Source organism: Hypanus sabinus, chromosome 3, assembly GCF_030144855.1.
Source record: "Hypanus sabinus isolate sHypSab1 chromosome 3, sHypSab1.hap1, whole genome shotgun sequence".
Classification (NCBI taxonomy): Eukaryota; Metazoa; Chordata; class Chondrichthyes; order Myliobatiformes; family Dasyatidae; genus Hypanus; species Hypanus sabinus.
In genome coordinates this window covers 143,323,276-143,349,760 of record NC_082708.1, presented here as the reverse complement: position 1 = coordinate 143,349,760, position 26,485 = coordinate 143,323,276, and the positions used below count along the sequence as shown (strand labels likewise).

Genomic DNA, 26,485 nt, shown 5'->3' with positions numbered 1-26,485 from the left:
CCACCTTTTAAGTTGCTAGTCATCCTGCTGACTGCAATTTTGCCCTAGCAACAGCCTCTCCTCAGTACACATTGCCTCTGTTTGTAAACCAGCTACCTCATCTTCACCACGACCATCCACCTTTCCTACAATACTTCTCGCATTGAAATATATGCAACTCAGAATCCTAGTCGCATCATGCTCAACCTTTTGGTTCCTAATTTTGTCTGCGGTCTTACCAACATCTTAAAGGAAGAGACAGTGACAGTGACAACTGAGAGGAGTGAAGATATGGTTGTTCTTTTGAATATTGATAAACACTGGTGTTCCTAAGAATTACAGAGTGAAACAGCAGAGAAACAGTCCTTTTGATTCACTGTGACATTGCCAACCTGTCAACACTAATCCTATTTTCTAGTATATGCTCCTTGGACTTCTATGTCTTGATGATTCAAGTACAAATCTAAACACTTCTCAAACACTGAGAGAGTCTCTCCTTTGGCATCCTCCTCAGGCAGTTATTAACTAATGATTCTTTTATACAACTGATGCAATTTCCCTTTTCTTAAGTAAACCTGAAGTGACTGACAATTTAAAAACAGTTTTTTGTCTTCTTAACATCAGGTAAAGGAAACCAATAGTATTGTTCTGGTCAACATATATTCCTTTATAAAAACCAATGAGCACAGATGAACTGGCAATCTGTATCACTTGGAAGAGGGAAGAGTTGTTGATGTTTGAATGAAGCATAGAAGTAGCATGGATTATTGGCACAAATGGCTTGTTACTGCATCTTTTGTCCCAGAAATCCTTTGGAATTTGTGATTGGAGACTTTGCAATAAACAAGTTTGTTGAAGGGTGTTTCTGTATAATGACAGAGCTCACAGTTAAGTCCCTGTATAAAACTGAGACAAAGGATATCTATATTAAAACAAACACTTCCTTCAATTTGGGTAAATTCTTTTATACAGTAATTGCATCATTCCCTTCAAAACGCATTTCCAGAACAAGCTGGTCCTTATCCCTGGCAGAGAGACCTTTTATGGCTTCCCACATTTAATTTTCACACTACCACAACTCTTGTTCCCAATTAAGTTTGTCTCTCTCTGGTTGTCTTCCCTCAGTTCACTGCCATGCATGCTCCCCCTCCCCGTTCATTTTAACACCTTTTTGCTCTGATCATGCTTCCAAAGGGCATGGAGCATTTCAGTTTCATGTCAGAGAGGAAAAGAGGATTTTCCCCTATACATTGCTTATGGTACACTTACCATAGGAATGCTGATAGAATGGTTCCTAAGACATCTCATATAGGATATTGGGCATCCTATGGCCAGATCCTCCAAGCCTTATACTAATAAATTAATAAATCCTCTGGGTCCAGTACATGGACAAGGCAGGATATCCATGGAAGACAGATGTTCAGTAAAATCTTCTATAAGCAAATAAAGCTCCATGTGCATGGTAGAGCACCAATATGGAATTTAATATTTATTTGTCATAAAGCATTGAAGTGCAGAAGCACAGCCTTTGGTCTACCACACTGATGCTAACTTTTGTCTGATATGCACTTTGTATTATCTCAATCCTTCTTCTTACTTCGAAAATTATTTATTCCATGTTTTTTCCCTATATTTAGGGGGATAGCCCATCCACCTGAAATGTTAATCACTATATTTCTCTCTCCTAACTTGCTGCATCATCTCTTGAGTATTTCCAACATTCTACATTTAGTTTGGATATTAAGGGGCCTACAGCTGAGGGATGAGGGAAAGGCCTATTAACCTGAATGTCTCTGAGATGTCAGAAAGAATGGAGTAATGACTAAAAGTCAAAATAAATGCAAGTGTTCAAAATCTGAAGGGAAAGCAGAAAATAAATAAAATACTGAGCAGATCAGGCGGCATCTGTGAAAAGAAAAATGGAATTAATATTTCAGGTCAAAAATTCTTTATCAAAACCTGCATCAGGAAGAAGGTACAAGAATCTGAGGATGCACACTCAACATTTAAGGGATAACTTCTCTGAGTCAGAGTCTATATCAGAATCGGGTTTAATATCGCTGGCATATGTCGTTCCCCTTTGCCATCAAATTTTTGAACGGTCCATTACTACCTGACTATCTTGCTCTCCTTTTGCACTTTTTATATATTTTTATTTATTACTTATTACAACTTCAAGTGATTTTCATGTATTGAACTGTACTGCTTCCAGAAAACAACAAATTTCACCACATATGTTGGTGAAAATAAACCTGATTTTGATTCGGATTCAGAGACAAAGAAATTGAGAAGATGAAATGAAATGCACTGTTGGGTAGGAAAAGCATAGTTGTGACAACTCCGGAGATCTGAAGCATAGCACTAATTTTCTTTCTACAGATACTGCCTCATCTGTTGTGTGCTTTCTGTACTTCCAATTTTTATTACCACCTTCTGCCATCTGTATCTTTCAGTTTTCATTTACTTGTGTGTCACTGATCTATCTTCCATGAGATGCAGACAGAGAAATCCTAAAAAAGGAGGAAAGAATCAGAGATAAACTCTCTGTAAGTGAGAAGAAGGTGGAAAATTGGAGTAAAATGGTGACAATTTTGAGCTCTGCATGAGTTCAGGAAGATTTGGCAATGTATGAGAAACAGTGTTGAGAGAGGGAGTTTGAATAGAATTAAAATAAACACTATTCCACAGTAGAATGGAGCAATGAGTTATACACCAACATTTGCCAGGTCTTACTGCCCAATTTAGATCTTAAAGTGAATTCAGACCTGGGATTTTAGGTTGGTTTGTATTCAAGGTACAACGTCCACTACAGTACATTGATGAAATTAATATCACACATTAACATCAAATGATACATTTACTTTTCAGAATGAAAATAGCTTTTAAAACTTGACTCTTCCCAGGTATGTTTGAGCAACTTACATTAGCTGTTTTGCTTTTCCTTCTTCAGCTTTTCCTTCAGTGTTCTCTTCTGCAAAGGTGTTTATCGCCTCTTCATTCTTCTATGTTCATAATGTAAAGACAGAAGAATTAATTTATTGTAATTGTTTAATGAAACTGATGAAGCTACCTTCTCATTTGTGATTCCAGCTGATATTTCATGAAAGATCATCCTAAAAATAAGAGAACCTTTTGATAATAAAGTTTACTTCCAACTCAACAAAAAGCCAGATGAAGATTGAACCAAGCTCGCTGCACCGGTATTAGAATCAGGGTTATTATCACAGGTATGATGAGAAATTTGTTGTTTTGCAGTAGCATTACAGTGCAAACCCACAAACAGATAGAAAGTTTATTGATCCCAAAGGAAATTACAGCGTCACAGTAGCCTTAAAAGTGCACAGCTATGCAAATATTAGAAAAGAAAAAATAAGATGTATATGATTTACAGGTCAAAGATTACAAAGTCACTTGTTATAGAATAAAGCTACAATAAATTACAAAATAAATACATAGTGCAATAATAAAGGAATGATGAGTTCATGGACTGTTTCTGAATTGTTGAGTATAGGCCTTCAGGCTTCTGTATTTCACTGCTGTGCCATTGGCCAACATATTACCTGTAATATCAGTGTTTGTAAACATCTGCAAAGTAGCTTATTTCCACATCTTTTTTCCCTTGTAACTAGCTACCTTATTGTCTTTTATACTGACTCAACATCAAACCCATTGAACTCTTGGCAGAACTTATGGGCAAACAATGGCAAAGATATTTGTAGTGTTGGATCGGAGTTCAGGTGGAAACCCCTGCCCAAATAAACCCACTGTTAGAAGACTCCTATCCCAAATATTTATACTGCGGTACTTGCATTAGTTCCACTGGTAATTTATGGATTGACTGGAAGTCTATGCAATAAATCATCATCATTATGTGCCATGTTATATGATGTAGGCAATTATGGTGTCAAGACCATCGATTACTCCTGGCAAATTTTTCTACAGAAGTGGATTGACATTGCCTTCTTCTGGGCAATGACTTTGTAAGATAGGTGAGCCCAGCCATTATCAATACTCTTCAGAATTTGTCTGCCTGGAGTCATTGGTTGCATAACCAGGATATGATATGTGTACCAGCTTCTCATACAACTTCTCTCATGACTTCATGTAACACTGATAGGGAGGCAGCGCTGCACCTTTCTCAAGGGTGACCTGCAAGCTAGAGGTGGGAAGAAGGGCCTCACACCTTCTTTGGTAGAGGTATATATCCGCCCCCTCTCCTCCACCCGAATAAAAGCTAACTGAAATTGAACCATTTAATTTGCAAATACCTTTATTCCTATGAACATAAGAAATACAGAAGTAGTAAATCTTAATGTCCTTGTATTTAATAAAATTACAATCAATCTGATTTTCAACTTCAGTTGAAACCTAAGGATCAACCTGATCCTTATACTCCTTCTTCCTCCAGAATCTGAAAGTCCACCTCCCTCAGCCTTCTGGCACAAGAGGGACTGCAGATGTTGGAAATATGGAGCAACACACAGATAATTCTGGAGGAACTCAGCAGGTCAAGCAGCATCTATGGAGGGAACTAAATAGTCAACCAGATGAAGAGTCATGGCCTGAAATGTTGACCGTCTATTTCCCTCCACAGATTCTGACTGACCTGCTGGGTTCCTCCAGCATTTTGTGTGTTTTGTTCCCTCAGCATCAAGTATACTTAATGATTCAGTATTCACCTCTGGATAGAGATTTCTAAAGGCTCTCTGTGCCCTGAGAGAAGAAATTCTTCCTCATCTTTGTCTTAAATAGGTGACCCTTATAGGGAGATTCTGATCCCGAATTGCAGATTCTCCACCAGATGAAATAATGTCTCAGCATTTCCTCTATCAAGTCCTCTCATGGCCTTGGATGTTTCAAAAAGATCATTTATTTCCTTTTATTCACATTTGAAGAAAATGTGTAAGAACCAAAATTGAGAATATTATTTTGTCATAATATTATTTAATAGAGGAAAATCATACTTGCACAGTGCATAGATAACTCCACACCATTCGTAAGTTACAGATAAAGTTACATGTAAAGGGATGGGATAACTATTGCCACTTAAGCAGAATCTTCATTAATGGGGAGGTCCAAATAATATTCTTCCTTTCTGTATATTAAAACTGAAGAGGATATATAGTAGTGCCAGCCAAATTTAGCTTTGGATCTAATTTGTATGCTGTAAGGTAGTTGCAGGCACCCCAAAGCAGCTAAAAGCAAACTGCTAGAGGAGCTCAGTGGGTCAGGCAGCATCTGTGGAGGGAAATGGACAAGCTGATATTTTGGGTTGAGATGCTGCATCAGTCAAGTGAATCTTATCACTTGTGGGAGGGGACAGGAAGTCAGGTCTGGGATGACAATGATATGGATCAGTGGTAAATTCCTATATATACTTGGTCAGGAGCCATTTTATTAGTTATTAGTTACTTTATTAGTTACCTCATGTACTTGATAAAGTGGCCATTAAGTGTGTATTTGTGGTCTCTTTCTGCTGTAACCCAACCACTTCAAGGTTCAATGTGTTGTGCATTCAGAGATGCTTTTCTGCACACCACCATTGTAGCATATCTTTATTTGAGTTATTGTCACCTTCCTGTCAGCTTGAACCAGTCTGGCCATTCTCCTCTGGCTTCTTTCATTGACAAGACATTTTCACCCACAGAACTGCCACTCACTAGATGTTCGGTTTTGCACCATTCACTATAAACTCTAGAGAATTTTGCGTGGGAAAATCCTAGAACATCAGCAATTTCTGAGATACTCAGACCACCCCATCTGGCACCAACAATCATTCCACAGTCAAACTTCCTTACATCACATTTCTTACCCATTCTGATGTTTGGTCTCAACAACTGAACCCCTTGACCATGTCTATATGCTCTTATGCATTGAGTTGACTCATTAGATACAGTGGATTGCAATTAGTTGGGCCTTCAATTAATCGGGCTAACAGCTTACTTGGGACAACTCTTAAAGAACAAAAGCTATTTGAAAAAAATACCTAGGATTCCCTTTGTTTATTTGGGATACTATTTCACTTACCTAGGCACGAGATTGTTGCCAAACACTTTCTAACGAGCGCCAGTCATGTGCAGATGTGGCAGTTAGTGCTTAGAGCAAACCGTTTTTAAATAGTATCAGTTGCGTATGCTTGTGTTATGTTATCTATTTGGGCTGATGGATGACAATTCAAAAAGCAGTGATTTATGATCATTTTGCTTTTTATTTTGCTATTTAAAGATTTCAGACTCCTGCCATGATACCACAAAAAGATCTGACACTAACTGAAAAAAATTAAAAGCTTAACACCACTCGTCAGCTGGCAGACATAATGAGAGTGCTGAAATCTACAATTGCACAGTCAATACATCTACAAGATAAACTGCGAAAAGAATGAGCATTACATGAGGGTCAACAGGGATCATTGCAAAAATGAAAGCATGAAGGTATGGATCCAGATGTTGAAGAGGATTTCCATTATAACTGGATAAGAAGTGTGTGTTAGTGGACCAATTTAAAAAAAAGTTAGAGTGGCTCGATAAGAAGCCAGTCACGAATATTTTAAAGCAGATGGTTGGTTGTCTGGATGGAAATGTTGGCATCACATTAAATTCAAGAAAGCACATGGAAAGAAAGATGGTGCTAGTGCAGTAAGTGCAGAAACATAGAAATATACAAAACCCCTGACTTGTTTCAAAAGTTTTGTGCAGATGATAGCTATGATGCTGATAAAGTAGGCCTTTTTAAAAATTCTGCCACACCAAACAGTGCCCTTGGTTATAAACACACAACACCATCAGGTTCAAAGAAAGCAGTGGATCAATTACCTGCACAAAGTGTCTGCTTTCTGCGTTCATTTACAGTCAATTAAAAAACATGGCAGCATGCACTGAATGAATTCCTCCCTCAATAAATTTAGGAACTAATATACATTTTTATGGTACTGTAGTAGTATTCGCATTGGTTTAATTTTTTCTGTGTTTTTTAGATACATAATTTGTTACTCAGTTAAATGGTGGTTTGTCTTCTTTTATACTATTTCAATGGGACTTCAGCTAATTGGGGAAGGTGCTTCATTGGGCCAAAATCTACAAAAATGGTCCTGATATGACTCTTAACTGTAATCCACCATATATGTATTAATGAGCAGGTGTACCCAGTAATGTGGCCATTGAGTATATATGGAAAGTGATTAAATGTAAGTAAGTACAAACAAGAGAAAATCTGCAGATGCTGGAAATCCAAGCAACACACACAAAATGCAGGAGGAACTCAGCAGGCCAGACTATGGAAAGTAGTACAGTTGACACTTCGGGTCGAAACCCTTCAGCAGGACTGGAGAAAAAAAGCTGAGGAGTAGATTTAAAAGGTGGGGGGAGGGCAGAGAAACACAAAGTGGTAGGTGAAACCTGAATGGGGTGGGGTGAAGTGAAGAGCTGGGAAGTTGAGTGGTGAAAGAGATACAGGGCAGCAGAAGGGCGAGTCTGATAGGAGATGACAGAAGACCATGGAAGAAAGAAAAGGGAGAGGAGGAGCACCAGAGGCAGACGATGGGCAGGCAAGGAGATAAGGTGAGAGAGGGACAAGGGGATGGGTAATGTTGAAGGAGATAGGCTGGGCTACATTATTGGACGTCTGAGAAATCAATGTTCATGTCATCAGGTTGGAGACCACCTAGACGGAATACGATGTGCTGTTCCTCCAACCTATGCGTGGCCTCATTACAATAGGGATATCAGAATGGGACTGGGAAGTGGAATTAAAATGGGTGGCAACTAGGAAATCCCGCTTATTCTGGCGGAAGGAGCATAGGTGCTCAGTAAAGTGGTCTCCCAATCTATGTCATGTCTCACTAATATACAGGAGGCCACACCAGGAGCACTGGACACAGAGAATGACCCCAACAAACTCACAGGTGAAGTGTCGCATCACCTAGAAGAACTGTCTGGTATGGTAGTGAGGGCGGAAGTGTTGGAGCAGGTGTAGCACTTGATCCACTTGCAAAGATAAGTGCCGGGAGGGAGATCAGTGGGGAAGGACGAATGGACAAGGGAGTCACATAGGAAGCAATCCCTGCAGAAAGCAGAAAGGTAGGTGAAGGGAAAGATGTGTTTGGTGGTGGGATTCCGTTGGAGATAGCGGAAGTTCTGGAAAATTATGCTCTGGACGTGGAGACTTGTAGGGTTGTAGATGAGGATAAGAGGAACCCTATCCCTAGTAGGGTGGTGGGAGGATGGGGTAAGAGACAAACATGAAATGGAAGTGATGCAGTTGAGGGCAGCATTGACGGTGGAGGAAGGGAAGTCCCTTTCTTTGAAAACGGAGGACATCTCCTTTGTTCTGGAATAAAAAGACTCATCTTGAGAGCAGATGCATTGGAGACAGAAGAATTGAGAGAAGGGGATGGCATTTTCACAAGTAACAGGGTCAGAAGAGCTATAGTCCAGGTAGCTGAGAAAGTCCATGGGTTTGTAATAGACATTGCTGTGAAAGTCCATGGGTTTGTAATAGACATTGCTGTGAGAGTCCATGGGTTTGTAATAGACATTGCTGTGAAAGTCCATGGGTTTGTAATAGACATTGCTGTGAGAGTCCATAGATTTGTAATAGACAAGCTTTTAGGGAGAATTATCACCTTCTAAAACTGAAATTCTTGTTTTCGATAATCCTTTGAAAGGAAGCTGAGGGAGGTCATTAACAGTAAGTTGAAGGGAGTTAAACACATTGAACTTTCTGTTTATTTCTGACCTCCCAAGGTTTGTTTTTGACTGCTTTGGTTAATCAGAGAAAAATATCCCAAAATTTACCTGAGTAAATGGTAGGTTGTTAGAATACATATCTGGGCTGTTGCTGTTAGTAGTGCTAAGAATACCAAGGTTAAAGGGAATTAAGTGCAAATATAAGGGAGTATGAGCAGTAAGAGTTTAAGAAATGTCTGACAAACATTTGTCTGAATACTACAGTTCCTTTCCCATGTCTTTGGTGTGTGTCTGCCACCCCACCCTATTTTACTGTCTTCTGACTTCAATGCATTTGGCTCAGCTGTAAAATCAAAGGTGCAATCAATTTTGTCAGTGTTGTGAACGCCAAATTGTTAAAATTAACCTTGTTTGCTCCAGTGGAGTAAGCCAGAACAAACAGCTTCAATACTAGGAAATCTCTTCATGTGTAAAGAGATAGCCTTAGATGCTGGGTAAATTATAATGTTTAATCGGAGATCAATAGATTTTCATTAGATAAGGATAACAAGGGATTAGAGGTCAAAAATGGAATTGATATTCAGATCAGCCAGAACTATTCTAATTGGTTAAACAGACTTGAGGGTATAATTCACCCAATGTGGTTACTATTCTATGTTCTATGTTACCATTGTCCTATTTTCATTCTCTCTCCCACATTCACTAAAGCAAAGAATATATCTATTATTTATGCAGGGTTTACCATGCCTTTAACAATGCAACTGTTCACTTCCTGGTAAAATACTATCACTGGTAAATACTTCCTGACAAAATCTAACAAGACTGTCACTGACCATAAACGAAGAATCTATTGAAAAAACATTTATTTTAGACATATAGAGTCACAGGTATATGTTTTGGAAAGTCCTGTAATTGAGAAAATCACACTGTGATTTCACTGTATTTTCTTTCCGCAAGTTTCTACCTGTCTCCCATATATTTTCAGAGATATGGTTTCCCAGACATTCTACAGCATAGGACCAAAATATATAGGAGCAGAATTAGGCCATTCAGCCAATCAATCTGCTCAGCCAGCAATATTAATATATTTGTTCCACTAGTAGAGAGTGGTAAGGGACAGGGTGGGGATGGTGGGTGAAGAACGAGGTAATCCTGATCATATGGTAGTTGCTTTAATGAGCAATGAGCAATTAAAAATCAATTTACAGATTCAGCATTTCATTAAAAACAACAGGAATGAAGGGTTAACACAATGGATAATCTGCTATAAATGCTGAAGTGCAAATTGTAGTTTACCTGAACAGTCTCTAATGGTGTCAGCTTGACATCTTCCTTTATTTCATGTTGTATATCCTGTTTTGTTAATTGCTTCTTCTTCCTTTAAATACATTAAGTTATATTTTTATTAATCATCACATCAGTTTTAACAGACAAAAACTGTAATTTAAAAATCATATTACAACCCTTGAAATTTAAAATTGCAACCTGCCTTCTGTGGTTCAGTCATCCTAAATGCTGAATGAGCGTCCTTTCCTTATTTGAGTGACAGTATTAGCAAACTGTTGCGATTCAATCAATAAATTCATTTCTCTAAGCTATTTGGTATGAGAAAGGATCTCAGATTATGATACAAAATCATACTACTGCTTTATTGTTTAGGACTGTCATTATGATTGGACTTCTTTTGAAGAACCTGTGTGTAATGAAACAGAAAGAGGAACAATCCAGGGTAACGATTCAATTAAAGAAAACATTCTGTTTGATGCCTTCTGTATACTCTAGACAGAAGTAGTTGCTATCTACATTAATTTAGAATTTTTTTCACTAAACTCCCTGATGTTTTCCAATAATCTTCCTCTGTTAACTGGGAACTTTTATTCAATGTATTTAATTTTCACTTAGCTTTTGGATTTTGTGATGCAGCAAGAAACCAGAATCAAGTTTATTATGTTTGACATATATGATGTAAAATTTGTTGTTTTCCAGCAGCAGTGTAGTGCAAAAACATAAAACTATATAAGTTACAGAAATAAATTAATAGTGTAGTAGTGAGTGGTCCAGTGACACAGAGACAAAGCTTCAGTTTCTCTTGGCGCTCTACTTTTGTTCTACATCCCAAAGATATGCTGGTCCTTGGATTAACTATCTCGTAAAAGTTATCCTGAATATCAGAGGGCATGCATTTAAGGTGACAGGGAAGCCGTTTTAAAGGATGTGAAGTAATTTTTATTTTTCACAGAGAACAGTGGGTGCCAGGAATGCAAGGCCTGGGGTGGTAGTAGAGACAGATATATTAGAGACTTTTAACAGACGTTTAGACAGGCTCATGAATGTGAGGAAAGTGGAAGGATATGGACATGGTGTAAGCAGTAGTTTAGTTGGATATTTGATTACTAATTTAATTGGATTGGCACATCATTGCAGGCCAAAGGGCATTTTCCTGAGCTGTATTGCTCTAAGCTCTATGTGGGTGTTGGTGAGAGAATCAGAGGGACATTAATGAGCAGGGTTGGGGGCATAAGTTACATGAAAATCAGTCAAGGAATTGAGTGATAGGATTGCTCTGGGAGCTGGCATAGACTCAGAAGTCTCAGTATCCTCCTTGATTGTTATTTGGAATATGAGACTAAATATAGAAACACACACAAAATGCTGGTGGAACTCAGCAGCTCAGGCAGCATCTATGGAAACAAATAAGCAGCCGACTTTCCAGAAGGCCATAAGACATAGGAGCAGAAATAGACCATTCAGCCCATCAAATCTCCTCCGCCATTCCATCATGGTTGATCCTGGATCCAGTCAACCCCATACACCGGCTTTTGATGCCCTGATCAATCAGTGCACTATCAAATTTCACTTTAAATATACCCACAGACTTGGCCTCAACCTGTGGCAGAGCATTCCACAGGTTCACTACTCTCTGGCTAAAATAAATTCATACTTATCTCTGTTCTATGAGGTTGCTTCTCAATTTTGAGGCTGTGTCCTCTAGTTTTGGATACCCCCACCAAAGGAAACATCCTCCCCACATACACCTTATCTAGTCCTTTCAAAATTGGGTAGGTTTCAATGAGATTCCCCAAACTTCTTCTAAATTCCACTGAGTGCAGTCCCAAAGTTCCCAAACACTCCTTATATGTTAACTCCTTCATTCTTGGAATTATCCTTGAGAACCTCCTCTCGACTCACCAATTACAACACATCCTTTCTGAGATATGGGGCCCAACACTATTGACAATACTCCAAGTGCAGCCTGACCAGTGTCTTATAAGCTTCAGCATTATCTCCCTGCTTTTATATTCTATTCCCCTTGAAATAAATGCCAACATTGCATTTGCCTTCTTTACCACAGACTCAACCTGTAAATTAATCTTCTGGGAATCTTGCACAAAGACGCTCAACAAATTCCCTGTCTTGTGATCTGACACCAATCTGATTTTCCTAATCCCCTTCATATTGAAGTCCTCATTACAATTGCGACATTACCCTTGTTCTATGCCTTTTCCAGCTCCCTTTGCAATCTCAACCCCACATCTTGGCAACTATTTGGAGGCCTATATATGATTTCATGTTAGTTATTTTTATCCTTACAGTTTCTTAACTCCACCTACAAAGTTCGAATGCTCTCTGACCATATGTCACCTCTTTCTAAAGATGTAATTCCACCTTTTACCAACAGAGCCACACCACTGCCTTTGCCTTCCTGCCTGTCCTTTTGAAACAAAATATCAGGCCAGGACCATTCATCAGGACTGGAAAGGGAGTGAGGAAGTTGGGAATTGATAAATGGAAAAGACAAAGGGCAGTAGAAGAAGGAATCTCATAGGAGAGGACAGTGGATCATGGGAGAAAGGAAAGAAGGGCAGCACGGGGAGGTGATAGGCAGGTGAAAAGAAGAGGTAAGAGGCCAGAGTGGAGAAATGAAGAAGAGGGAGCAGGGAGGGAAAATACATTACATAAGTTGGAGAATTCAAGGTTCATGCCATCAGGTTAGAGGCTACCTAGAGGGATATGAGAGTGACAACATCATGGCATAAGAGAGGCCATGGGTCTACCTGTTGGAAAGGGAATGGGGATAGAAATTAATCATGTGGACTTGATTAAGGTATTTTCTTTTGTTGATGTTTAGTAGGATATTATTATCTTATTATCAATGTGATTTCAAGTCTATTGTATTTATAATTTACTTATTACTATGTTATTTTTTTGTGTATATGTGAAAATCAATAAAAAGATTGAAAAAGAAAGAAAGAAATTGGTGCCACACATAAAATGCTGGAGGGACTGAGCAGGCCAGGGAACATCTAGGAAAAGAGTGCATTCAACGTTTTGGGCTGAAACCCTTCAACAGGACCGGAGGAAAAAAACTGAGGAGTAGATTTAAAAAGTGGTGGGAGGGGAGAGAGAAACACAAGGTGATAGGTGAAATGTGGAGGGGGAAAAGATGAAGTAAAGAGCTGGGAAGTTGATCGGTGAAAGAGACAGAAGAGAGGGAAGTGGGGAGGAGCACCAGAAGGAGGTGATTGGGGGAGTGCAAGGAGATAAGGTGACAGAGGGAAAAGGGGTTGGGAAATGGTGAAGGAGGGGGTGTGGGCACATTATCAGATGTTTGAGCAATTAATGCTCATACCATCAGATTGGAGGCTATCCAAACAAAATATAAGGTGTTGTTCCTCCAACCTAAGTGTGGCCTTATAATGTCTGTGGAGGAGGCCATGGATTGACATATCGGAATAGGAATGGGAAATGGAATTAAAACAGGTGGCCACTGGGAGATCCCGCTTTTTCTGGCGGCTGGAGCATAGGTGCTTGGTGAAGTGGTCTCCCAATGGATGTTGGGTCTCACCAATGTACAGGAGGCCACACCAGGAGCACTGGACACAGTACATGACCCCAACAGACTCACAGGTGAAGTGTCATCTCATCTGGAAGGACTGTTTGGGGCCCTGAATGGTAGTGATGGAGGAGGTGTAGGGGTAGATGTAGCACTTGCTCCGCTTGCAAGGGTAAGTGCCAGGAAGGAGATCAGTGGGGAGGGATGAATGGACAAGTGAGTTGCGTAGGGAGTAATCCCTGCAGAAAGCTGAAAGTGGAGGGGAGAGTCTGTGGGTTTGTATTAGACATTGGTGGATCAGCTGTCTCCAGAGGTAGAGACTGTGAGATTGAGAAAGGGGAGGGAGGTGTTGGAAATGAATCAGATAAGTTTGAGGACAAGGTGGATGTTGGAGGCAAAGGGAGTGAAGTCGACAAATTCAGCACGGGTGCAGGAAGCAGGGCCAAAGCAGTTGTTGAAGTAGTGCAGGAAAAGTGCGTGACAGTCACCAGTGCAGGCTTGGAAAAATTTCTCTTGCTTGTGGGGGCAGAAATTGAAATGATTGGCCACTGGGAAATACCACTTTTTGCAAATGGAGCTGAACATAGAAAATCTGTAACCATGGTTAATCAAAACATTATTATTCACAAGTTTCTAGATTCGCCATCATATTCTTACAATATAGGTGCTATTATTTCTGATAGCCTCCTCTGGTACTTCATGTTCATAGTATGATTTGATCCTGCATCACAGCACCACATTTTCTCTTCCTTTCTGTGTAACCCTCTAATTCTCAATAATGTTGAAAAGTGAATGGAATCTGGCGGAAGCGAAACAACGATGATCTGATTCACTCAAGGTGTTCGGATGTAATCAAAACAACACATTACAATTCAGTCCACAGGCTTAAGGCTCTGAGAAAAATATTTTCTCTAAAATATGCAGATTTATTCAGAACTGGAAGTCATTAAACATGACCCTGGATTTGTTATCATATTTATACCAAAGGGCCTTCAGAGCCAAAGGAAACTGATCAGTAATTGCTAAAAGAGTTCAATTTCACAAAGAATTTTCATGAAATCATAGAATCACACAATAATAACAACACAAGATGTCATTTGGCCTTTCACACCTGTTAACAATCTTCTTTTCTGGCTGACACAAGAAGGATTTGACAACAGGCTAAATAATGGAAATCTGTAAAAAAAAGTTTTAACTAAAAGAATAAAGATAAAATAAATATTTGCAGGCAGTGATTGTGTGCAGATGTCAACATGTTTCAGTATATAGAGAGAGGAGTTTTATTTACACAGAGAGTGTTGGATACATGGAATGCACTACGGGCATAATGGTAGAGGCACATACATGAAAGAAAGATGGAGTGTTAGATTGATCTTAAGAGTATGTTACAGGGTCAGCACAATATTGGGGCTGAAGGGCCTGCACTGTGCTGTTCTATATTCTATGCCAGAATCAGAATCAAATTCAGAACAGGTTTAATATCTCTGGTATATGTCATGAAATTTGTTGTTATGTGGCAGCAGTAAAATGCAATACATAATAATAAAATATTATTATTGTAAATTATAGTAAGTACATATATATTTAAAAAGTTAAACAAGTAGTGCAAAAAGAGAAAAAAAAGTAGTGAGGTAGTGTTCATGGGTTCAATATCCATTCAGAAGTCTGGTGGCAGAGGGAGAGAAACTAATCCTGAAATGTTGAGTGTGTATCTTCAGGTACCTGTACCTCCTCCCTGATGGTATCAGTGAGAAAGGGCATGTCCCGGGTGAGGTGGTCCTTATTGATGGATAATGCTTTTTTTAAGGAATCCTCCTTGAAAATGTCCTGGGTGCTTGGGATGCTGGTCCCCATGATGGAGCTGACCGAGTTAATAACTTTTATAATAATCCTAAATCAATTAGAATTCAAAAAGAATGTTGCACTCCATATCATATCCATATTCAATTTTTTGTTTGGTGAATTCCTGGATAGCTGGAGTGAACTCCATGAATATTATAATGAATTCTATTAATTTCAAACACCAAGAAACAAATCCATTAGGATTTGAATCTGCATCTCTGTCTTACATGACTTGCCAGTAATTGCTTTGTGGATGAGAAACCACTGGCAGTTGTTTCAAATGCAGTCTTTTCAATATTTCATTTTCATCAGCTACAGCATAAATTGTTCACTAAGCCTAAATGTCTTGTAGGAACTGAAATTTCTCCTGTTTAACTAAGAGTGCAGATCTCTCCCTGATAATTCCCATTTGACTTTCTTTTGCTCTGGTAATACGAGACCAGGCAAATGCATATGGAAGACTTCTCTTTATTGAAGCACTGCAAGTTTATTTTTGGCCCATTATTCACAAGGTTACAAATGAAGGAAAAAATCTTATTATCTAACTTCTCAAGCTTTGGGATTTTATCCTTCCTGAGCAATGCATAGCAGTAGCACATCTTTCATACTGCTCTTTGTAATATAAAGCAGCTTTTTTAAAATTTCTGTACCCTGAATAATGATAACTTGATGTTTTTCCTGACAGGACAAGGGAGAATTTCATACTCAACTTTTTCTTGATTTATTTGATACTAATGTCTTTCCTCCTTTGGAATTCTAAAATGATGTTTGGCACAAACACTCACTTTGTATGTCATAACTGCTAACTGGATCAATCAATTCAAATTACTTTTTTTTATAAATAGGCTTTTGTTTATAATAAACACAAAAGATTCTGCAGATGCTGAATATTCAGAGCACCACAAACAATGCTGAAGGAACTCAGCAGGTCAGGCAGCATCTGTGGAGAGGAATAAACAGTTGATGTTTCGGGCTGAGACCCTTCACCATTTTGTTTATGCACATCACAACCAGCCCAAAGAAAAAAATTATCAGGGCCCAGCATTCTGAATTGCGTTGTCAGCTTCTAATGCTTTAATCAAGTACAGCACATGTCTAATGGTAGCCTAAGTTCCTGGGGAGAACTAACCAGGTAACACAAAGGATTGCAATGTTATTTGATGTTATACCTTTGAAATGTAACTCCCTCCTGACAATGTACTTTGTTAGCAATTTTTTCAAGACCAATGCTGCAGTTCTTTCATGTATTGAAAGAGTAGGATTTCACCACACCCAACTGACCTCCACAGTTATGGTACAATTCATTCCCTGAGTTTGGACCTTTCCTGCATCAACCAAAGGGGATCATACTGGTAAGAGCAAGCCACCAAAAATAAAGGAGAAATCCAATAGACATGTGGTTGCAATGTGAGAAGATCCAGCAAGGGACATCAAAGTGACAGAGCAACCAGAGTTCTGGTTTAATGTACAATTAAATACCTTTGCTATCAGAATCAGAATCAGCTTTGTTATCACTGACATATGATGTGGAATTTCTTTTGAGGCAACAGTACAGTGCAAAGACAGAAAGAATTATAAATTACAAAAATAGAAAAATAGTAAAAAACATAGAATAATGATGTAATGTTCAACGTAACAACGTGAAGAAACTGTTTCTAAATCATTAAGTGAGGGCTGCTGCATCTCCTCTCTAATGGTAAAAATGAGAAGAGGACATATCTAAGGATGTGCAGGCCCTTAGTGATGGATGCTGCCTTCTTGATGCACCATCTCGAGATGTCCTTGGTGGTGGGAGGGTTGTACTTATGATAGAGCTGGCTGAGTCTGCAACCCTTGGCAGCTTCTTGTGCTATTGTGCATTGGGGCCTTCATACCAGGCTTTGATGCAACTAGTCAGAATTCTCTCCACAATATATCTATCCTGATTTTTGTTTGTGACACACCAAATCTCTTCAATCTTCTAACAAACTAGAGCTGCTGCTGTTGTCTTCCTTCGAAATGCATTAATGTGTTGGGCCCAGGATCGATCCTTTGAGATGCTGATACCCAGGAACATGAAGCTGCTCACTCTTTCCACTGCTAAGCCCTCATTAAAGATTGTTGTGCGATCTCCTGACTTTTCCCTCCTGGCCCACAATTAATTCCTTAGTCTTACTCATGTTAAGTGTGAGATTGCTTCTCTGACTCCACTCAAACAGCTGATGTACCTCACTCCTGTACAACTCCTTTTGCGCACCACAGTTCCCGAGGAGACACTGGATTGTGCAGAGGGAGAGGCAGTTTAAAAGAAGCGAATGGTGGCAGTAGGCACGTTTTGCATGCCACGGTTCCCAAGGAGGCATTGGATTTCCCATAATTAGACACTTAGCAACATCCAATAAAGTTAGGTTTAAGTGGAGAAGCCATTGTGAGAGAGGTCCAGTGTTTGAGTGGCTCAATGAGGCTTCGGTGAGGAGAGGCATAGGCCATAGGTAGATTTATTCTTTCTTTGCAATTGCACATTTAGAGCAGTGGAGATGCGATGCAGGATAGTGGAATGCTCCTCTTTTGGGATATGGGAAGGCCGGGAGACCTTCACTTACGACTACAGCCATGAGAAGTGCATCCAGATGCAGCTTCTAACAGACCACATCACAGAGGTGGAGTTGGAACTGGATGAACTCCGGATCATTCAGAAGGTTGAGGGGTTGATAGACAGTACATACAAGGAGGTAGTTACAGTCAAGGTGCAGGACACAGGTAACTGTGTGGCTTTCAGGAGGGGGAAAGGGGAAAGGGGAAAGGCTGTCATTGCAGACTACCCCTATGGCTGTTCCCTTCAACAACAGTTATACCTCTTTGGATAGTGTTGGGGGTAGACGACCTAGCAGAGGAATGCCACAGCAGTAAGGTCTTTGGCTCTGTGCTTCAGAAGGGAAGGGAACAGAAGAAGCGAGTTGTAGTGAAAGGGGATTTGTTGGTTATGGGAACAGAAAGGAGGTTCTGTGGATGAGGTTCTGTCGATTCCTGGATGGGATGTTGTCTCCCAGGTGCCAGGGACATCTCTATTCGAGTCCAGAGCAGTCTTAAGTGGGTGGGCGAGCAGTCAGAAGTTGTGGTCCATGTCGGTACCAATGACACGGGTAGAAGGGCTGATGAGGTCCTGCAAAATAAGTTCAGGAGTTAGATGCTGCATTAAAGGATAGGACCTCCAGGGTTGTGATCTCAAGATTTCTGCCTGTGTGCATTTTTGTATCATTGGGCTCTCTTCCAGTGAAGGTGGGACCTATATAGAAACTGGAGGGGGACTAATATCCTAGTGGGATGGTTTGCTAGTGCTGCATGGGGTGGGGGCAGTGTTTAAGCTAGAGATACAGAGGTATGGGAAACAGAGAACCAATACAGATAGTGGACTGGTAAGCCTAGATACAAGTCAGAAACCAAAAGGTTGAGCATAATGTAACTAACGTTCTGAGTTGCGTATACTTCAGTGCAAGGAGTATTATAGGAAGGAAGATGAGCTTAGGGCATGGATCAAAGTGGGATTATGGCATTGCTGCCATTATTGAAACTTGGTTGCAGAATGCCAGGACTGATAGTTCTATGTTCCAGTAGTTTTAGATGTGATAGAGTGGGAGGAATTAAAGGGGGAGAGGGCATTACTAGTCAGTGAAAATGTCATGGCAGTGCTCAGACAGGAGAGATCAGAGAGCTTGGCTAGGGAGGCTTTATGGATAGAGATGATGAATAAGAAATGTATGACCATGTTATTAGGACAATATTATCAACCACTCAACAGTCCAAGAGATTTCGAGGAACAAATTTACAGAGATTGCAGACTGTTGGAAAAATGACACAAGTTCATCAAAGTAGGTGATTTTTTAACTTTCCATACATAGACTGGGACTCTAATATTGAAAAAGTAAAAGTTTTTTGAGGAAGTTACCGGGAAATTTGATGAAGGCAAGGCAGTGGATGTTGTCTACATAGACTTTAGCAAGACTTTTGACAAGATCCGACATGGACATTTGGCCAAGATGGTTTAGTTGCTCAGACAGACATACCTTATTGATCCCAAGGGAAATTGGGTTTCGTTACTGCTGCACCAACCAAGAATAGTGAAGAAATATAGCAATATAAAATCAGAAATAATTAAATAATAATAAGTTAATCATGACCAGTGGAAATAACTCCAGGACCAGCCTACTGGCTCAGGGTGTCTGACACTCTGAGGGATTCAAGATAAGGCAGTAAATTGGATTAGATATTGGCTTTGCAGGAGGTGGTTGTTTCTCTGACTACAGGCCTGTGACTAGAGGTGTGCCTCAGAGATCAGTGCTGGGACTTGTTTTTTGTGATCTGGATGATGATGTGGTAAACTGGATCAGAAGATTTGCAGGTGACACCAAGATTGGGGGTGCCATGGACAGCAAGGAAGACTATCAAAGTTTGCAGCTGGATCTGGACCAGCCTGTAAAATAGGATGAAAAATGGCAGAAGGAATTTAATGCAGTCAAGTGTGAGGTGTTGCACTTTGGGAGAACCTATCAGAGTAAGTCTTACATGGTAAGTGGTAGGGCACTGATGTGTGCAGAATAACAGAGGGATCTGGGAATACAGATCCATAATTCCTTGTAAGTGACATCACAGGTAGATAGCATCTTAAAGAAAACTTTTGGCACACTTGCCTTCATAAATCAAAGTATTGAGTACAGGAACTGGGATTTTAGGCTAAAATTGTATAAGACATTGGCAAGGCCAAATTTGGAGCATTCTGGTCACTTACCTCCATGAAAGATGTAAATAAGATTGAAAGAATACAAGAAAATTTTCAAGGATGTTGCTGAGACTTGAGGACCTGAGTTACAGTGCAAGCTTGAATAGGTGAGGATTTTTTCCCCTTACAGCGTAGACGATTGATAGGTTATTTGATAGAGGTATACAAAATTATGAAGAGTATAGAAAGGGTAAATACAGCAGGCTTTTTCCACTGTTATTGGGTGAGACTACAACTTGATGTCATGGGTTAAAGGTGAAAGGCTTAACGGAACGTGAGTGAGAACTTCTTCACTCAGATAACGGTGTGAGTGTGGAACAAACTGCCAGCACAAGAGAAATTTGGATAGGCACATAGATAGGCAGGTCAACAGGACTAAGCCAATTATTGGTTCGGCCCAAACTAAATGGGCCAAAGGGGCTGTTTCAGTGCTGTAGTGTTCTATGACTCTCTGACTCGATTGTCATTTGAGATTCCACAACAGCAGTGGTGTCATCTGTGAACTTATAGATGGCATTTGAGATGTGCTTAGCCACGCAATCATGAGTTCAGAGAGAGTATAGCAGTGGGCTAAGTATGAACTCTTAAAGCGGGCCTATGTTGATAGTCAGTGAGGAAGAGATGTTATTACTGATCCACACTGACTGTGGTCTCCTGATAAGCAAGCCAAGGATCTAACTGCAGATGTCTAGAGGTGCTGGTGTTGAAATGAGTTATTAGTCCTGAGGGAATGATATTGTTGAATACGTGGTAGTTCCATAATGTCTTCCAGCTCCAGTAATGCATTCCTGCTTCTGATATGTCAGAAGATGATGGAGTTTCAACCTCTGAATGTTTTCCAAGCAATCACACCATAGGTAAATGGATATCATAATTAAATATATAATAGGCAGTGTTCCACCCGACCTCCTACATTGACCTTGTATATCTTAACGAAAATTGTTGCCACGCGTTCTACTGTAGTCCTCCGGCAAACATTATGAAAATAAAGTACAATGAAGCCTTGAAAATAAATACTTAAAAATGAAAAGCACTTTTGAAACCATTTTATGGTGGCTTGAAGGTGCTTTTCATTTGTGACCCATCACTCAATGGCCGAACATCTGCTTGCAAAGCTCTAGGTGCCAAAAAGTTGGTGAAGGTCAACAGTTGGCTGCCATTAGTCTAATGCTTGTGAGATGATCATTTGCTGTATTTTAATAATCAGTAACCTGGCCACCAAAAGCACTTCTCCTATTCTGATTGTGAATTTAATACAGTTCTTTATACTTATTTTATTCTTATTTTCCATATCTAGCTTGAATCATTCAATGAAAACATATTAAATATGGTTTGGCACATTTTTGTTCTATGTCTGCTACTAGATGAGGAAAGGGAACAGAGAGACTAAGGAAATTAGAAGGCCTGTGAAACCCACTCACAGAAAGAAAGGGGATCTTAAACCATCACAGCAACCAAACAGGAGGGAAAGGGAGATTCACCTCCTGAGAAGTGAGATAAAGATCCTGAACAAATAATTCAAAAACAACTCACCTGATGAAAAAGAGGGTGTCAAAGAACTAACCAGCAAACTGCGGGAACAGCTGCGCAAGCTTGGGAGGGTAGAACAGCTGTGAAAGCGAAGAAATGAGAAAAAGATGAAAGTGCAGTCTGTTAAAAACCAATTCAGGTTCACCAAGGTTCTCAGCCAGCAAAAATCTGGCATCCTAACCAGCTCAAAGCAGGAGGTGGAAGAACTTCTGCAGTAATCACTCAGTAATCCCCATAGGAATCAGGGACGAGATTTCAGTCTGAAAGTCCTCCAACCAAGAATCCCAGCAACTGAGCTGGACGTGGCAGAGCCCACATGGCAGGAAGTCCAGGATATCATTGAGAGCAAAGACATCTGCCACCCCAGGACCAAGTGGTATACCCTACAATGTATATAAAAAATGTCCAAAGCTCCTCGGGAGTTTGTGGAAGATAATGAGGAAGACTTGGACCAAAGGCTCTATCCTGCTGGAAACTCTATCAAGCTGGAAACTGGCTGAAGGATGCTTTGTTCCCAAGGAAGATGATTCCTCTACAACCCCCCAGTTCAGGACAATCTCCCTCCTCAGCGTGGAGTGCAAGATATGCTTCTCAGTGCTTGCAAAAAGGCTGACATTTACTTAATGGAGAACCACTACATCAATGCATCCATCCAGAAAGGTGGCATTCCGATTTTTCTGTGTACCTTGAACACACGTCAATAATCAGCCATTTTGATCCATGCAGCCGGGTAGAAGAAAGGCGACCGAACAATTGTCTGGTAAGGTCTAGCCCACACCTAGGGATCAATTCCACACATCCTCATCCAGGTTGGCCTGGACCACTGCCATAACCTGCCAGTAATGCAAGGCATGATCACCAGTTTGTTGGAAGATTCAAGCTACACTTCATTTCAGCTCACTTTACAGCCAGGAAGCAAGGCCTCCAAAAAGGGATCCCAACTGGGTGTACCATCTCCCCCACTTTGTTTGCCATAGATATGAACCTCCTCAAAGCAGCAAATGTAACCCGAGGCCCAGTGTTGGAGCCTGGAATCCAACAACCTGCAATACAGGCGTTCATGGATGACATCACAGTAACCACTGTAACCCATGTCTAAACAAGATGGGCATTGGAAACCCAGAACAACATAGCTAACTGGGTTTTTCTTCAGTGTGGCTCTACATAAGATCAGGCCTGCTACAGCTCTCACTGTCATTGGCAGTGGAGGAGTACAAGGTGGCAAAGTGTAGAGTTGTGTTAATACTGAGGGGCTCCGATGACAAGCTAATAAATCAAGTAGGAGTCACAACAAGTTCAGGTTGAAAGTGGCCTGCCAACTCAGCCACAGACCCGGCACTGAGCTTCCTGCAGTTGAGAGACATCATCGGCAACAAATGCCTGGGACGGCAAGGCCTCGGCTCTGCATACTTCCAATGATGGGGATTGAAAATGCAAAGGGTAGGTGTGACATGGTCCAGGCAGAGGTCCGGAACTGCGAGAATGAAAGGCGATTATCGAAGGTGTGGAGTTGGGGTTACAGGTTCCCGGATAAAATGGGATCTTCCCAAGCACAAGATCACCTGGGCAGAGCTTTGGAGACTGCAGCTCTTCCATATTTCTTCCCCCTGCGGTCCGTGTATGATACTCTTCCTACAGCATCAGAGCTGCATTGATGGAGGCTGAGAAAGGACCCGAATTGCAAGCTTTGTGGTCAGCAAGGTTCACTGGCACACATATTCTCAGGATACAAAACAGCTTTAACACAAGAACAGTATAGGTGGTGCCACAACAAGGTCCTGTTGTCCCTTGCTGACACACTGGAGCAGGAGGGGTCTAAAAGGAGACCAACTGGCAGAGAGGCAAACAGGGCAGTTACTTTCATTAGTCACATCAAAGAGGCTTCAATCCAATCTGCTGCTAACTGCCAAATCGCGGGAGGTGCGACTCGATGTGGGGAGGAAGCTGCAGCTCCTGGAGGTGATGCAAACCACACTTCAACCTGACAGCATTCTGTGCTCCACCGAAGACAAAAAAATCATCCTGGTGGATCGCACAGTACCATGGGAGGAAGAATGCGAGGAGGCTCACAAGAGGAAGGCCCTGCAGTACCAGTCCTTAGTCCAGGAGTGAAGGGACAAAGGATGGCAGACGTGACTATTCTCTGTAAAGATCAGTTGTAGAGGGTTCCTGGCAAGGTCGGCGTGGAGGTCACAGGGCCTTGATGCAAAGAGCAAGAGCCAAGCAGCTTGCAGGATGGGGGAGGAAGCAGAAAGAGCCTCTTGCTGGACATGGAGCAGGCGAGAGGAGTTGTGCTGGAAGTCAGGAGCAGAGGGCAGTGACATGGCCACTGTTGCTGACCCGCCAACTGGACAGTGCAGTGGCTAAGGGTTGAGGCACTCTATGAAGGTTGGGCACCACCCAACAACATCTGCCCCTGGTCAAATAGAAGAGAACACCCAGGTGTATGATGCAAGTCATTTCAGATTATATCAGGGGGACACTTTCATCATCAATTAAAAGATTATTATATTAAACAAATCTCAGTGGTGCTGCTTTCTAAAATTGGCTAAATGCTTCGCCTGACTTTGAGGACAGTAAGTGAAGACTGTCCTCTTTAGTAATGGGGCTAGATTTACTAATTAAACACATCCTCCTTATTCTTATGCAGTTACCACTGTAAATTGCACCGGTATAGGTAAGTGGTCAAATCTGCAAGAGTTGATGAGAATGTAGAGAGAATGGGCTACTAGGAGAATCAGAATGCGACTGGGATTGCATAGACTCAATAGGCAGAATGGTCTGCTGCTATGTTGCACAGAAACATGGAAATCGATTATGGAGACAAGGGGCGTGTCAGGAGACTGAATATTCTGGAGGAGTTGCTGACCCACTTGCCTCTCCTATTTTGTCTCCGAGCCTCATAGTTCGTTGATCTATTGTAGACAGTTATTCTTTTATCATTATGCCATTATCCCAGAATTCTTTAATGCAAACTAAAATATTGTTAGAGCACCACCAATATAAAGATTACAAGTCAAAAAGAACAAATATCACTTTCCCAAGGCAACTGATTAGAAATTTCTTTGAATGTATCCAAAGCAGGGAAGGCTATATCTTCATTTTTATTTATTTATGAAGTGATCTTGAAAATATTGAATAAAAAGATAAATATGCTTCAAGTCTTTTAGCTATTTTAAGTGAATGGATGAACAAAAGAGCCAGAGAAATTCATCCATTTTTGGTTTCCTGTAGCTTAAACCCAGCCAAGTGACCAAGCAAATTTGAATCCCGAGAAGAAGACATTGCAAACAAGAAATTTATTCAAGGCAGATGTCAAACTCAGCAAATTTCAATGCAGAATTCACATAAGCACATGTGGAAAATATTATTTTAGGATTATGCACATGGGGCCAATTCTTATAACATTTGCTTCAACATACGGATTTCAGAGGTCACATTTAATCATATGCTTACCTTTGGATTTTTTCTGTGTAGTTTCGCTTTTCCAACAATTCATTGAAAGCAGGAAGCTTTTTCTCTTTAATTATTCTCTTCTGATGTAAGTTTCCATTGGTGTTTGCTTTAACATCAAAGTTTTGCCTGTAGTCACCACTGTGAGTATAATATTTAATTAGCTTATGAAGACAGCATTCAAAACACCAAAGAGAATAGCTAAGGTACTTAGTTGAAACTGATCTCTGATTGAACAGGCATACACAAGCTCAAAGAAAAGAAAATCCAGTAGGTGTTAGGAGCTGCCAAGTTAATATTGTTATTTGGCAATTATATTCCATAGAAACAGAAATGGACAAAGAGGTTAAAACCAGCAGTAAGTCATTGAATCATTCAAGACTGATCTGCCATTTCATATGATCATGATCCATATTCAGTATCCTGGCCCTAGCCTTTACCCCATATCCATTCATCTCTTTATCCATTTATGTTACACCCAATTCTTTTTGGAATATATTTGACAATTTGTTTTTAATTGCCTTCTGTTGCAAAAACTTTCACAGCTTCCCCACTCTTTGATTGAAGAAAATTTTCCTCATCTCAATGCTAAATGGCCTATCCTAATTTCTTAAGGCATGTTTCCTGGATTCCTTAACATATTTTTTAGATCTAGTTCCATCAGGATTTCATAAATTTCAATGACATCCCCTTTTATTCTTTTAAATCTGGGTGAATTTAAACTCTGTATTCCTAATCTCTCTTTATTATTCAATCTTTTCATTCCAGGAATCAATCGGATAAACCCTTCTGCACACCCTCCATTGCACAAATGTCCTTCCTTCGATAAAAAAACACAGCAGTGAAACTAATAGAGTTCAATCTTGACCCTTTTTTTTCCTGAGTGGAGCTTGCACATTCTCCTGGTGACTGCAGGACTTTCCTTTGAATGCTACAGTTGTCTCCCACATGCCAAGGTGTTTAAGCTAGTAAGTCAACCTGCCCCTGGTATGTAGGTGTGCAATATAATTTAGGAACTAGATGAGCAGAATCTGGAGATAATAAAAAAGGGACTAGTGCAGGATTAGCTTTATTGGGTGCTTAAAGGTCAGTCCAGACTTGATGGGACAAAGAGCCGGTCCAAGCTGGATCAATGTCTGATTCCATGTCTCTATGAAGAAATCAACTGCTCTCTCTAAGGGCCTGTACAAGTGCAATAAGATATCTCTGCTCTAGTACTCAATTCCTCTTGCTGTGAATGCCAACATAGCATCTGCCTTCATAACCTTCTGCTGTGCCTGTATACTTATTTCAGAAACATGGAAAATAGGTGCAGGAGTAGGCCCTTCGGCCCTTCGAGCCTGCACCACCATTCAGTATGATCATGGCTGATCATCCAACTCAGAACCCTGTACCTGCTTTCTCTCA

The 26,485-nt window shown here is 40.4% G+C and overlaps 1 protein-coding gene across 2 annotated transcripts in view; it reads right to left on the bottom strand.

The window, feature by feature from the left end:
• Positions 1–26,485, bottom strand: part of LOC132391715 (leucine-rich repeat-containing protein 27-like) — a 56,826-nt gene that overhangs the window by 9,792 nt on the left and 20,549 nt on the right. The window contains exons 6-8 of one of the 2 annotated variants that reach the window (XM_059965271.1): positions 25,082–25,219; positions 9,960–10,041; positions 2,902–2,981 (exon numbers count right to left, since the gene is read on the bottom strand). In XM_059965271.1, coding sequence (XP_059821254.1) covers positions 2,902–2,981; positions 9,960–10,041; positions 25,082–25,219 — 300 coding nt within the window. The remainder of the gene's footprint in view (positions 1–2,901; positions 2,982–9,959; positions 10,042–25,081; positions 25,220–26,485) is intronic. The other variant, XM_059965272.1, reaches the window with a different exon arrangement.